This window comes from Labrus bergylta, chromosome 21 (genome assembly GCF_963930695.1).
Source record: "Labrus bergylta chromosome 21, fLabBer1.1, whole genome shotgun sequence".
Taxonomy (NCBI): domain Eukaryota; kingdom Metazoa; phylum Chordata; class Actinopteri; order Labriformes; family Labridae; genus Labrus; species Labrus bergylta.
Window position 1 is genome coordinate 16,067,999 of NC_089215.1, and position 15,286 is coordinate 16,083,284.

A 15,286-nucleotide genomic window follows, 5' to 3' on the forward strand; every position below is an offset into this window, starting at 1 on the left:
GGCTCAAGAGATAAGAAAATTGCATTTGATTTTTTGAAAAGTTGTTTGAAAACTACCTTCCTGCTATGGCAGAGAAGGTTGATCCTTATCGATTCATGTATTGATCTTTATTCAGCCAGTGGGCTCAGTCTCTGGGTGAGCAGATGTAACACTGTACCACTATTTCGCAGCTCTTTATGGAAATGCTGTGCAATGTAATAGCTAAGTAGAAAATGAATGCCGTGCAGTTGTTAAAGACTTCTGCTGATCTTCTGTTACTGCAACTGATGATGCAGTAACAGGAACAAAATAGAAACTATTTCAAAGGGTGGGCCATGTCACCCCCTGGACAGCCCTCTGCACACGTCATGACACTGATATGTTAACTCACAGATGATCTTGTGTTTCAGTAAGAAAAACAAAGCTTCAGTCATTTCAGACATCCAAACTACTCCCGACAGTATAACTGTAAATATACTCAAAACATAAGACATTTGAGTTTTTGCAGGTCTTGAAGCCACAATTAGTAATCAAAACAGGACTATCACTGGACAGTCTGTAACATAATTTGGTAGGAATACTGACTGGCTTATAGAAAAAACATTCTCCTCCTTTTGCTCAGAAGAGTTGCTTGGCTTTCACTCATCTGGATCTTTATAAGACTTTGATTTCTTAACCTATAAGCCTTCCCATTGTGTCCACTCACAGTGTTGACCACAATAACAATGTAACCCCTCCATCAGCTCCTGAGCGTGAACCGAGGGTAATAAAGATTTCCACTATATAACGTAAGTGGCATCGAGAGGTTACTTTGCCTTTACAAAGCTGCTGATATGACACTCTGGGATCAGTGCAAAGAAGCCTTTTACTGAGCAAATAAGATCAATCACAAATTATGCCGCAAAAATTGTGCATGTAGAAACTCCAAATGGCAGCAGCAACTGTGGCAGAGTATGATATACTGTAGCATGGTCTCTCCTCTCCTCCTTCTTGCTGACTGTGGTGGAAAGAGGGATGTTTCCTTACATTACGTCATCAAGCCAGCTCCTGCTGAAGTGTGAAATCTCTCTCCAACGGCCCTTTCTCTCTCCTCTCTGTAAAGTGGAGAGATATTTCCTGCCCTGAATGCGGTAGTCTAAAGTCTTTTGACAATACAAGTATTGGATGAACTCTTTGGTCACGTTTTGCTTCTTCCAACCGAATGCACCTCAAACCGTTTGGATATTGAAGGAGTGCATGTAAATAAAGCTCTGATGAAAGAGCACACCTTGAGTCTTACCTGATGGGTGATGATATAAAAGGATATTTTTTTTGGGGGGGGGGGAGTTCTCAATTGTTTTCTGTGGTTGATGATGACGTGCATTAAATATCAGACACATCACAGACTTTCAGAAAGCCTTTCCTACAAGATTCTGCTCTGCATCACTCCGACAAGTCAGCAACAGACACCACACCATAAGAGATCTGACTTCACAATTCTTCCCCCGGATGAAAGCTTGTGTTGCTTAGCAACTCGTCGTCTGCAGTGGCAAGAAACAGGGGTGTTTCCTGGCCGATGAGGGAGATGTGTGTGTGTGTGTGTGTGTGTGTGTGTGAGAGTTTGTGTGTGTGGAGAATCTGTTTGTGCATTGTGCACATTAGGAACTCCCCCTTGGCGCATCCACTTCACATGTGAAACTCACTTTTTAATGCACAGACAAGAGTGCACATCACGCTATCGGCATCAGCAGCTGAGATGATGCACTGTATTGTTGTAATTGTTGTAACTGTTGTAATACTGACCAGGTGACTAGGTCATGAAAGAAGGCTTTTTTTGCTACCTACCATTGAAATGAAACTCTTCATAAAGTTCCCTATTGTGTCCCAACTGTGTCAGTATAAGAGTCTGTTTACTGTATGTATCTATATTAATGAGCAGAGAGCATGGATCTATGTTGGTGCCCACTTATGTAGACAATGTCTCAGAGTGAGACTGATTCTATTAATAATGTAAGCAGATGAATATTTGATGGTGTTTGTAACTATCTTCCATTCCCTTTCTTTAAATCCTCAGGTCAGTTATCAAACCCCTGACACTCCCCAATAAAGATAAACACTCGTGTATCAGTGCGGACACAACGTGGTGAAATGCCTTGTAAGGGCATTAAGCCAGTATATTCAGCTTTTCCCTGCTACTGTGTATTATCTTCCTCCCCCCCGATTTCACTTTTTCACATTTCTCCTGTCGCTCCTTCCGTTTCTTGTCACCTCTTCTTTCACTCACACCTCCTCTGTCTCTCACATATTCCTCTCTTCTCTCTTATGCCCTCCTCCCTCCTTTTCACCGCCTGCCTGCCTCCCATCCATCCTCGCCGCTCAGCTCTTGCCTGTTTTTCATCCTCGCTCTCATATGGTAGGCACTGATACAGACGATGTAACAATATGCCGCTATTTCTCTCAACCTCCTAACTCCCCAGCTCCTGACTCAGGCTGCTGATAAGCCGTGTCAGCGAGCGGTTTGGATATGCAGTGTTATACCAGCAGGATTTTCCACACCATGAGTCGAGATGCTCTGCTGTAACATGCTGGCCTTTTGCTAAGAGTCGTGCCTCTCAGTATGTTGCTGACACAGCTTAGTTTACAAACTTAATACTCGTTTTAAGCGAGATGATTTTTGATTATACTCAGGAGCACTTATTGGCAGCTGAATCAGAGGAAAAACTCCCAGTATTTCTCAGGTATTAAATCTCCCTTTTGCCTCTCTGGGTTATGAAACGTAGCAAGAGTCAACAGTTTAAGGTGTTTAGTTAAGAAGGCTTTAACCAAACATGAGAGTACTTTACAAATACATTCATAAAAGTTAAGCCATCTTAGCGCTGTTCCAGCAGCTTCAAACAGATGAAGTTACTCTTCAACGTTTGTTCATTGAATTTGTTTAAGAGCACTTACGCCTCTGAGTTTAAGATGGCATCTTACAGGTTTCAAGCTTTCTATTTGACCCTGGAGAGTTGAACAGTTCTCAACATGACAGAAAAATATAGCTGCAAGTGTTAACCTACAAGATGTCTCTACATTCCTACAAGAGAAGTTTTTATTAATTTACGATTAGCTGAATAGACGCGGTGTGGTTGATGAAACTCTAATTAAGCATCAAACCTTGATTTGGTTTGCCCATTTGGAAATTCTTTTTTTTTTTTTTTTTTAAGTTACCCTGGCCACAAAGTAGTTGTGAATGAAAAGGAATTGTTGATTTATGTTTTTCTACTTCGATCTACAGGGAGAAGTCTGTGAAGCTGCAGATGACTGGAAAGATGGCATGTTTTGCAGCAAACTTCTCATTCACATTTTAACACAGCATTCAAACCCCAATGACTTTACAAATGCTCCTTGACATTTTAAAGAGAGAGAGAGAGAGGTAAAGTGGCCATACATAGTGGTAAGTGTAAAGGACAGCAGCAAGATATAAATGATATCTGACATCTATTTTTTACAATAAAGGGGCGTTTCTCTATGTTGTGACTCACAGATAAAGGTAGACGTGTGAATGCAGTCTCAGGCATGAGCACACATAATCACATTTAAACGCAGTGACAGTGACAGATTGCACGTTACAAAAGGCTTCGGCAATCGCCGTCAATATTTCATGAGCATCCTTCCTAGTTCTCTCCTCCATTTTTTATTTTATTCTGGCATGTTCAGCATTCTTTCCTCAGAAAAAAGTTTCATTTTTTTCAGAGAGAAAAGTGAAAGGCGAGGGATAGGAAAGTGATCAGAGAAGGGAAAAGTGCTTTGAGGGCTTTGGAGAGAACGGCGCAACGATGGGAAGATGAGCAGCGAAGGTGAAGCAGCAGCTTCTCTCTCTGACTTTAAAGATAAACCCTAACTTTTCACCCCGAGCTATACCTTCTTTCCTGTTTTGCACAACTTCACAGAGCGTTGTGCTGTCTTGTCAAGTTTGTCTTATGAGGAGAAGGCATTTCATTCCTGAGGAAACAAAACTGAAAAAGGGGTAAAGAGAGAAAATAGGGTGTTAAATAGTGAGGCCGCAGTAGAAAAACAGAACTAAAGAGAGGAGAGAGATGGTGGTGTCAGCATTCCACTTCACAGAGCCGTTTTATAATCGTCCCCCAATGATTTCCTGTCAACAGACTTGAAAAGCTTCAATTACTTTCTGACTCTAACTTGCTTCTGTCCTGAAACCTAATGTTGCTACTTCCCCACGTTTACTGACTCAGGAACTCTAAGGGCTGTTCAAAGCAGAGTGTGCCCAAAAACAAACAAAAGGGTCATTCACAAGAGAGGCCACAGATTGGAGTATAACACAGGAAACTGCTGTTACCTTCTGATTTTTTTCTTCCAATCAACGTTGGTTTCCTTTACTGTAGCAATAAAAACTATCTCTCTAACCTAAACCTGGATCTAAAAAACTTAATACTTAGGTTTGATGTTTTGATTGTGAAGAATATGTACAAAAAACGATTCAAAAGCCTTGTTAATAAAGAGATCAAACCTTCCTGTCTTTATCCCTGTTTCACACATCCTGAGCCCACTTGGATTCATACTGTCTAGTTCTTCCAAGCCATTCCAGTCCAGCCTGCCCTTTGTCACCGACAGCTTTTAATGAGGCCACTCCCCCACATACTCATCTATTGGGACGTATGGCTGAATATCAGCGCACCTGTCCCACCTCCAGCTCAGTGTTCCAGCAGCTGCCCATGCCTGGACACCTTGAGTCTGCTCATGCACGACTCAGTCTTTGTCATGTTTGAACTTCAGGGTAGAGCGACTCTTAATCAAGAAAAAGGGTACCTATGCTCATCCTCTGTACTTTGATCTGTATTCCTTTCATGAATATAATGGAGAATGGTGACGCTGTGTTACAGCAGGTTGCATCAAGGACTCTAACCTGCATGCTACAGAGTTAGCAACATTGGCGCAGTTTTACCTTGGGTCAATACACATTTTAAAATCATCAGCTGCAAAAGGTTTTGATGCATAGCACAGAGATACAAACACACTTGAACTCTAAACTTACTCTGTTGACAAGAATAATTCACGTCTTTAATGAACAAGTCAACATTCTTGTTAAAGCAGTGTTCCTTCTTCTTCAGGCATTATAGAATACATTATAGGGTCATACATGCTAAGAGACCTGACCTGGGCAAAACTTTATTAGATCTTTGAAATCTGTAGCTATAGATCAATATAAATGTACACATGTATTGCATTGATCCCTCACGTGCAAGCACTTGTGGAAAAGATATCCAGTATAATGAAGACAAGATGGCCACTTAACGGGAAAATAACCTTACATGTAAGGCCCCGTGTCCACCTAGCGTTCGATCAAGACATGATCCGAAGGCGGCAAAAATACATGGAATATCAAACATTTGGAAAAGATTGCCAGTTACGTCAACGGCGCCTTTCTGAAAAGTTGAAAGATTTTCAACTTGAGCGCTCGGAGTGGCCGCACGAAAAAGGCATTTAGGTTCAGTCCCCGCCTCTTGCAGTCCATATTTTTTTGTCTCATTGGTAAAGACTCCACACGCTTTCCACATTGAGCCAGAGTGTATGAATAAATGAGATCCTTATAGGCTGGTTATCCTCTTCTATGACAGGCTTGCTGTTCATGTATAAATTGTGTATGAATGTAAAAGAAAATACAATAAAATGCAACTTTAACACTGTTTTCCTTTTAGATTAAAAGAATATTTAATTCCATATTTTCTGAAGTATGATGTATTTCTTTAGTCACCATTTTTTCAGCTTTTCCTTAAAACTGAATGATGTTTGAACAAAGTGAAATATTTAAACTGAAGCCTCTATGTTTTTGTGGATGCAGCATTTCGGCTTTTTTTCCCCCACAAATTTAACCCAAATTCATCCTGACATTTCTTGTCTTTTCTTTAGAAACTTTGCAATCTCCCAAGAATTGTAAGGTTTCAACTATGAGTGTGTTGTCAGACACGCTTGAGTTTCAATGGCTCGTTCACTCGTGAGCAGCCTGTTTGTAGTGTACAAGAGAGCAGTGATTAGATGCATGTTTTAGAAATCCCATTTGGACTAATGAAGAAAGCTTTTTAAGCAATTTAGGGTGCAGTATATGTCTCATCAACTTGATAGTTAGAATTCAACTTTACAGCAAAGATGACTGAATTCAAGTGCTGAGTACCTCTGCTGCACAGTGGATCATTTTTTTCCCCTCACTATCTCTGGAGAGTAAAATTAATCTTTGTTCTCCATTCAAATTTTTGAAAAACTTGAGAAAATATCTGGAAACACCATGACATCTCTCTGATTCTGGATAAATGAAAGGTGTGATCTAGGCAGTTCCGTTGCATAATTATGCTGAATCACACCTGCAACACCTTGTTTTAAGTGTTAATAAGAATGTGTTATGCTGAGAGATGGAGTCATATGTAAGCTCAACATTTACTGATGGGTATGGAATCTGACAGGAAAAATGTAGCTCTTTTATGCAAATTGTTTTATGTGCAACCCCAATTCAAATTTCCAGCTTCTGAGATCATACTTGGTGGTTGTATCTCAGTGGTAGAGTTTGTCGTCTCTTATTTAAAAAGTTGTGATTAGATTCCAAGCTCCTGCACTCTACATGTACAAGTATCCATGAAACTCAAATTGTTCCCAGTGGCATAGCCAGCAGCATTTATGAAAGGGATTAGTAAGTACTAGTGGGCACTTTGTATAGCAGCCTCCGCCATGAGTGTATAAATAGGTTCGAGACATGCAGTATAAAAGCGCTTCAGGTGGTCATACATAAGTACAGTCGATTTAGCATTGTAGCTTAAAACACTAATGTTAATTTCGATTGAGGTTTTGTGTTAGCGTCATGCTACGGATTTAGTCGTGTCACGTCATGCACAGCCCTGTGGTGAGAGATATGGATTTGGAGAAAGAGCGCACAAAAAGCCAAGGCTGTGTGAGCGGGGCAGAGGAGAGACAGATGCAGAACCACGTCCTGTGAGAGTTATAGTAAACACAATGAATAATATCTATTCAGAGAGGCTCTTCAGTATCGATCGCCCTCCGTCTGTGTGTGCACCTCATCTCATCCTGCTGAGGATTCATTCCCCCACTCGCATGAAACAGCGAAGAATCAGACAGAGCTTGATGAAATGGGCTGAAACTTTTGTTTTTGCACCAAACTTCACCCGCTCGACACACACATACACACACGCACATACATGTACTCACACTGTTTCCCTTTTGTGTTTTTCTTTGTGTCTTAATGTCTGGGGTCACATCATTAGCGGACAGAAACAGAGTGAATCAGCAGTGTAATACAGGGAGGCAGGGGGAGAATATAAGACTTTCAAATTCCAAACAAGCATCTTAAAGGTTGATGTTTGTGTGTGTATAATAATGTACGATAAAGAAAAAGTTAGAAAAATGGCTGAAAATAACCTCTGAGAGAAGATCACAAATACTTTTGGAGGTGTTGATTAATTTGAAGTTGCCTCTCAGATGAAATCATTCTTGTGTGTGAGTTTTTGCGTGAGTGTGTGTGTGTCTATGGTGTAGAGCCGACATCTCGCTTTCAGACTTCTGACAGAGCATATCCCTGTGTATCTTTCCTCTAATTGAATCCATCCCTCAGGGCGTCACCACTTGTTTATATGCTGACACCATGAAGGTGTGTGCGTATGCATGTTTGTGTGTGTGTACACAATGAAGGCTGAACACCGCGATCACTCTCTCCTTATTGTTTAATTATAGCCCACCAGCTGGGGACGCAGAGGAAGGGAATGAGGGGAAGAGAGGAAGACTTATTGATTGAATTAGTTAGATTATTCATATTTAATGTTTTGCTCCATCCTTCTGCCAAAGCCATTTTCTCTTTCTTCTCCTTTATTTCTTTTTTTAATATTCTTTTTTTTTGATGACGAAGTTTGATGACCTCAAAAAAAAAAAAAAAAAAAAAAAAACTTCTCAAACACATCTGAACTTGACCAGACTGAAGCGCACCAGTTAAATCTGTCTGCTGGCTGAAAGTTTGCCCAAGGGCTGGAAGAGTGGCTGCCAGATTCAACCATCTGCCCTTTAAAAGAGGCTTCCTCGCCTTGGCAGATTAAGTAAGAAATTCAAGTCTAATTTCTTCACAGGGCTGGGTTCTTTCTCCACACTTTGCTCATTTTTTTAAAAATCCCGATCAACTTTAACTCATTATGTAGTGAAACATAGTTTGAACATGTTAGATACATTCAGACTCATAATCTAGTCCTGTGATTTATTACATATTCAGTCATTTCTCTAAACATCTGTCACATTTAACGACATCAGTGATTCACAACATTAGCATTAGCTGCATCAAAGTAAGTCTATGCTAACACTTCGTTTGACAGTAGTACAAGTAGCCTCCAGAAAACAATGAGCAAAATGACTTAGACAAATCAGACACGCATCATTAGCAAAACCAAAGCTATAAGGCTCTTTAAAGGCTGTAGCACCAAAAGCCCTGCATTGTGTGAGTGCATCTTTTTCAACGTACCATTAGCATGTTTGGCCAAGCAGATGCAGAACGACATGTTTCTGAAAATGTGCAAAAGTCGGTCCATCGTTTATCCTTCTTTTGGCTCTTTTGTTGTCTCCAACCACTGCACCACCAGCTCTGTGATACAATAAGATAAGGTGTACTTCATTGTCCCAGTGGGATATTTGCCTTGGACTTCACAGTGCTCTGATAACAGTAACAAAATATCCAATTACATCTATTCATCAGTCAAACATGCCCAGTTAAATACTCATTAAATTCCATACAAAGGAAATAAATAAAATCATAAATATGTAATAATTCGGAGCAGTGATGAACAACAGCATTTACATCTTCACACACACTCCCACCCTCACACACATATAGACACACACCTTACAGCTTAGGTGGTGAAAAAGCTTTAATAGAAAAGGGAACCCTGTGTCGTCTGCCTGAGGGGAGGAGCTGGTGCTCGGGGTGGAGAACATCATATGAGTTTGAGATGTATGCCTGATGTTTGGTGCTTACCTGTATGATGGGTTTATTATAGCGTTTGTTGTTGTAGCCTTCTACAACTCAAACAGGAAGGTAAGATTAATGAGAATGATTCAGAATGATTAATTCTGAATTTAACCTTATATGCGTAAAGAGGCGCTTCTATTTTATTTTTTAACAGCCTCACTTTAAGTTCAAAGGATAAGTCTTGTAAAAGTCCCCAAAAAAACCCCAACATGATTGTCTAATACTGTGGCTTGATAGCAGCCTTACTTTATAACAGACAGTGAAATGCTTTCAGTGGACGACTGTCCAACGCAGCAGATGGCAATGATACTAAGCATCAATATTTAAGTTGACAGGTCACTGTGATGACTGTCTTTGTTATATCGGCCTTGGAGTAAAATCATCCTTTAAGGAATTTGTAACCATTGCAGAAAGTGTTTGTTACTATGGATCTTGGTTTCTTTGGTAATGTTTCAGCCGCCTCCAGAGAGAGTATTAACGAGGTCCTTGGGAAACTTCATTTTGCCCACAAAATCTGGAAGTTGGTCTGGTAGCTGGAGAGGTGCCAGGGCACTTCCCGAGCACTGTCGAGGTGCCTTTGAGCAAGGCACCGAACCCCACTGCTCTGGTGCGCTCTCTGCTTAGCAGCTTCTAGCAGCCCCACTCCGACATGTCTCCACCATTGCATGTTCACAGATCCTGTTTGTGCATGCGTGTGATTCGGGCCTGTGTGTGTGAGAAGCATGTCCCTATAAATAACAGAGTGTGAACCCCAAAAAAAGAAAAACACTTGGGATAACTGCTAAAGTAAATACATCTTGGTCCAGACACTTCATGAAGAACTGATCCACTTTCTACTTCTATATCATAATACTCTTAGAAACCCAATTATTTTTGTGCATGTCTAAGAAGAAAACTTATGGAGCATCAAAAGCAATTGGCCTGCTAACCTACCCTAACCTGATCGCACGCTACAGCCACTTGTGCTCTCGTTTCGCTGCAGGTGCAGCATCTAGTTTTGCTTGTAGCCTACATTGTCGTTTTTTTGTGGCTTTTGAATGTTGTGAGAGTTTTCATGCTGACCTTTGCAAGTCTGAGGAAGACCCTTTTCCTTAATTAGGACTGCTTTCGCGCTTGCAGTGACTCAGACAGTGGTCAAATCTACAAGTCCTGAATACATTTTCAGTTCAAAGTTAAGATTTGAATTAGTCAAGGCCAATTACTCTTTGAAATCTAAAAATATTTGTTGTTTGGCATATGCTAACACAGACCTGACCCTGCTATTTATTTTGTACATTATTTTAATTTATGCTAATTATACTGGTCTTCTGCAAACAGAGTGTGAAAGAAATCACATTTGGTGGTCTACAGCCTTCATATATGCTGCACAAGCTAACCGCTAGGCTATCTGCGCTCCCAGAAAAAAAAACATTTTTAACTCTAACAAAACCTCATTTAACTTCCCTCCTTTCATTTCCTTGTAAACAACATGAAAATACATATAATGATCCCGTATCTGCATCAGAGAAGTGTTTCCACATCAAGAGATTTACTGTGTTCTCATACCCATGAGTCATAGCTGCATTACTTCATTGATTATTTGAACTACCAGGCACACAGACAGAATAAGTCAGGATTTAAATATTGATGCTTTGTGTGCTTAGCATCAAAGAAGTACATATCTGTATTCCTATATTTCCAAACTGGACAGACTGACTATTTTCTAAACCTTCTGTCTCTTGAAAGGCCACTGGATGGTCAGTACTAATACCTGTGGCCTGGTTGTCCATGGTGATAGCAGGTATTTGTTGTAGACCTCGTTTTCAGAGTAAACTGGAGATAAAAGGTGAATTGCTTTGTTTGGAGTCTAATGGATCCTAGTGATGACCTGAAAGTTAAGTGAACTAAGATGACACTGTATTTCACCCTGATGAAGGTTAATGATAACACTAGCTTACACAGACAACACATGCAGCTCATTATTTTTAATTAGCCCCACCTTCTCTGCCCTTTAATGCAAACCTTTGCCGATGCTTTTGTGTGCTGTGTCAACAGCATTTTGCTCCCCCTAAAACTTTCACTCTCAAACAAGAGGTGCCTGAGCTTTTGTTTCCTGTTTAATGATCCCTCTCTCCATACCGACTGATCTTTTTAATTGCATCCCTTTGGACTAACAGAACTTTCTTTGCATTCTCTAGTGTGTAATGTAATCCTGCAGTGCCTTCCAGATGTAACCATTACCCGTAAAACAATACTGAGGTTCCTTGTGGTCACAAACTAAACCTCCCTCCAGCCTTGCATGTATTATTCAATATTCCAGTTCAATACTGTATTGGAAATGCCACAGTGTATCAAGTTGTAGCCCTGAATCCCTGAGAATTAAATTCAGTTTGGATGATTCACCAGGACATGATATATGTCTGTTGTGAATTCTCTGAGACAACACTGGAGGCAGAAGGCGCTCTGTCAGCGAGGTATAAAGGAGACTAGAGGTGATGGAGGAGCACTGACTTTCATGTCTTTGTTTTTCAAATGTATTTTGGGGCGTTCTATGCTTTATGTTAGAGATAGGAGATTGGATAGAGTGAAACTGGGGAGAGAGAGAGAGTGTGGGAACAACATGCTGAAAAGGAGCCACAGGCTGGATTCAAACATGGCCGCTCGCTGCCTCTGTACATGGGGTGCGTGCACTAGCCGCTATAGGCTACACCGGCGCTTTTCCAATCTATATATTTAAAATACATAAATGAGTTTGTGTATACCGTCATCTCTTAATAATTTATACATTTGCCAAATCAGTATTTTAAAAACTGTTGGATAGATTAAAAAAAATAAATCATTTGAGTTACCCAAATTCATTGGAAGATTAAACCTGATTGATTTGTTGAATGAGTGTCAGGTATATTTGAGGTTTAGGCAGCCTGATACATTGTGTTCTGCTTTAAAATTTGTGCTAGCTTCGGCATCTCCTGACAAGCATTATGTAGGAAAGTGAAAAAGCTTGGTTTCAGTGTTGTTGTTCATCCCTCACTCAATTTTTTATGTGCCGCCACGCTGACCCAGCTGCATTATGGGTCAGCTGGATAAACGAGCAAGTGTCTGTTAATGCGATAAAGGACAGACGGGTCGTTTGTCCTCACAGCCTGTGTGCCCACTTTAACACACATACACAGATAAAATGCACAGTTTTTCTTTCAACGCATACAGACAAAGACAGACATGGATGACAAACAATCCATTCTGTCTAATATCATTAAGAGGGCTGGCTGCAGTACAATCTGTAATACGTGTGTGTGTGTGTGTGTGTGTTTGTGTTTGGTGTGCGTGTGTGGGTTTGTGCCTTTACTGAGGCGGTATCGGCCTAATCGGTGTTTGGCCTCATCATTGATTGGTGTCACATAGCTCAGACTTGTGTTTAACCTAACCACATTAGGAATGCCCACTTCGACCTTGTGGTCAATAAAATTCATTCGTAATTTATTAAGATGTCCTCACCATCACTAACTGTGAAGCCAGTAATAAAAGCTCTCCTCGACAAACTTTCAAACATTTCTGAGGTTAAAAAAAGCTAAGTGTTATCAGCACAGTCTCCCTGAATTATGGGAAGTACTCATTATGAACAACAACAGTAAAATATGATGTGATTGCATTAATATCACTGCTGCATCCATTTGATCAAGTCTTTCAAAAAAGTTTTTTTTTTAAAGTATATTTAAAAAGTTAAATATTTTGGGATTTATAGTTTCATTACTCTATAGTTTCTCAACTTCTGAATAAACACTTCCTGTCCTGATGCGATAATAATGGCAATGTGTGAAGTATAAAGCTGTCAGAAAATGCAGAGAATTCAACAACACAGTACTTGCCTCTGAGATGTATGGGTTGAATGCAAAAAGTAACTTTTGATATATATATATATATATACTTAAGAAAAGTATCTCTAGATCATTGGTTTAAGATCTCAAGGGGGGCAGAGGCTTTGACTTTTCCATGCAGCAACATCTGGTAATGAAAGATTAAGCCAATACAGAGGTGCAAAACAAACTGTCATCACACTCTCAGCTTCTTCTTCTGTTGTCTTTTATTACTCACACAATCTCTTTAGCGTGTCTATCCAGCACCCTTGTTAAAATTCTGAACATCTTCCAATACACCTTGCCGACAGTCTTTTGGTTAACTGGGTTAAACAATGTAATCAAAGCAACCCACCAAAAAGTGGTTCATTTTCTTTTCAGAAAAACGTAAACCATTGTCATTGAGTTAAACACTTGATAATGAAGTCACCTGAGGAAACGCTTTTATCTCTTGCTTTTCATCACTGCAGGGTTGTGACTAGATATGTGCTTTTGATTTGTGCTGTTATTAAAACGTGTTCATCTGTATTTGCCACAATCCTTAACTCGTTATCTCTACATGGTTCGAGCGAGCGTCCATGCTGGTGATCCTGCTGAACTGCGTGACACTGGGCATGTTTCATCCCTGTGAGGACATCGACTGTGACTCTGAGAGGTGCAAGATCCTGCAGGTAAGAGTTTTTTGCTTCATCCATTCTGAAAAAGTATGCTCTCTTTTCATGCAAAACTGTGTAAAAAGCTTACCATTCTTACATTCAGTAAATTGGTTTCGTTTTCTAATCCCAGTGACACCAACGAAGGGTTGGCTTTGATGCTTTTAAACATGTTGCTTTAGTTGGAGAAGAGTCTGTGATGTGTTAGCTTGGCACAGGTGCTACACACGTATGTAGAGTCACTACCTGAGAAACAAATCAACACTATTCTGTGACCAGAGGTTTGATTGTCAGGAACCATCTGTGTTTATTTCTTGTTCTGACTCTTCCTGTGATGCAAGTTTTATGTCTGGCAGATAAACTAATGGAAGCTATGACACTGTCTTTTGAGCAACTTGTAAAGTAATGTATTCCTGTAAGTAGAAACTATGAATCAATCAATCAATCAATCAATCATCAATCTTTATTAGTATGGTGCCAATTCATAGCACGTTATCTCAAGACACTAAAGAGCAGGTAAAAAGCCTTACTCATTGTTATATTATGTTACAACAGAGCAGGGGAAGACCTTACTTGTTGTTATCCTCATCATGAACACAGTTTTTAATTTACTTGCCTGACACAGTTTACCACATGAAGAATTGCCCTGATTAAATCATCTCGAATTTTAAGTGGGCTTCAATGATTTTTTTAAACGATAGAATTATTCCAGAAATGCTGCCTCCTACAGTTCCAATAATAACACCATAAATTAATGTGTGGTGTGCCCTCTCTGCCTAATAAAAAAAAAACGTTTTTTTGTCTTTAAGCCAAGTTAAAGTTCCTCAAATGATATCATTTGTGTGACATGAAGGAGTCATTACATATTTTATCTACTGGTTATTACTCCCTTTGACGGATTGCTTGACTCTGTGTGAAACAGGTGAAGTTCCAGATGAAGTGTTTTGTTTGTTAATGAGTGGTCTGAGAACTTTTAACTTTTAACTTTTAACTTTTGTAACAACATCAACTCCATGATGCAACCATTGCTCACAAGAGTTTTTTCTCTGAAGTTCGTCTTTGAAGAAATGAAGCATGATTCGTATGTGTTGGTGATGAAGTTTCTAGTTGCCCTGAAACAACAATCTTTAAGGCTTAATGATCAGTGGTTACTGCTGCAAAAGCTGTAACGTTATCATCTGAACTGTCATGGTTTAAACATAATACAGCAGACTGAAAGGTGAATAGGTCAGGGAATCAAAGAGGTATTTACTTTCCAGGCAGCAAACCAAAAACACAGCAAGTTGCTCTTTGATAAAATGCTAGGAATCAGAAAGTAGGCAGTGCGATGCCCGATCAGAATCAGTCCAGAAAGTACATTTTATAGGTCGACACAAAACCAGTGGTTTAACTCTTGATTGAAACTATGTTTGATGTGTAGGGCTGAAAGAAAGCACTTTGAGACATGACAGAGGAACACATCCATCACAAGGATTTATTAATCGTTCTTGATCTTAATTAAATAAGACAAGTGCATCCAAAGGAGAGCCCCGCAGGATGAGTGGTAAATAAAAACTCTAACACACATCACGGGGATAAATAAACATTTGCGCGGGTTGATGTGACACTAGAGGATAGGGTCAGAAAGTGCAGATCATACATAACAACAAAGTATAATCATCAGCTCTGTGTGGCAGCAGGAAACAGCACATATCATTTTCTAACGCAGTCAGTCAGGTGGGGAACAGGAAGATATGAAACACAATTTTCTAAACCAGCGCCCTAACAGAGAGCTACTGAAACAATATTATCCAGCATATCTGGCCTCTGCAGCTCCCTCCAATTGTACC

The 15,286-nt window shown here is 40.0% G+C and overlaps 1 protein-coding gene across 18 annotated transcripts in view; it reads left to right on the forward strand.

Moving 5' to 3' along the window:
• The window catches only part of cacna1g (calcium channel, voltage-dependent, T type, alpha 1G subunit), a 247,626-nt gene that overhangs the window by 72,341 nt on the left and 159,999 nt on the right, over positions 1-15,286 (forward strand). For all 18 annotated transcript variants that reach the window (XR_010664891.1, XM_065949287.1, XM_065949277.1 and 15 more), the window contains exon 3: positions 13,363-13,475. Coding sequence is in view for 17 of the 18 variants with exons in the window: in XM_065949287.1 (XP_065805359.1) it covers positions 13,363-13,475 (113 nt within the window). In the remaining variant the exon portion in view is untranslated. The remainder of the gene's footprint in view (positions 1-13,362; positions 13,476-15,286) is intronic.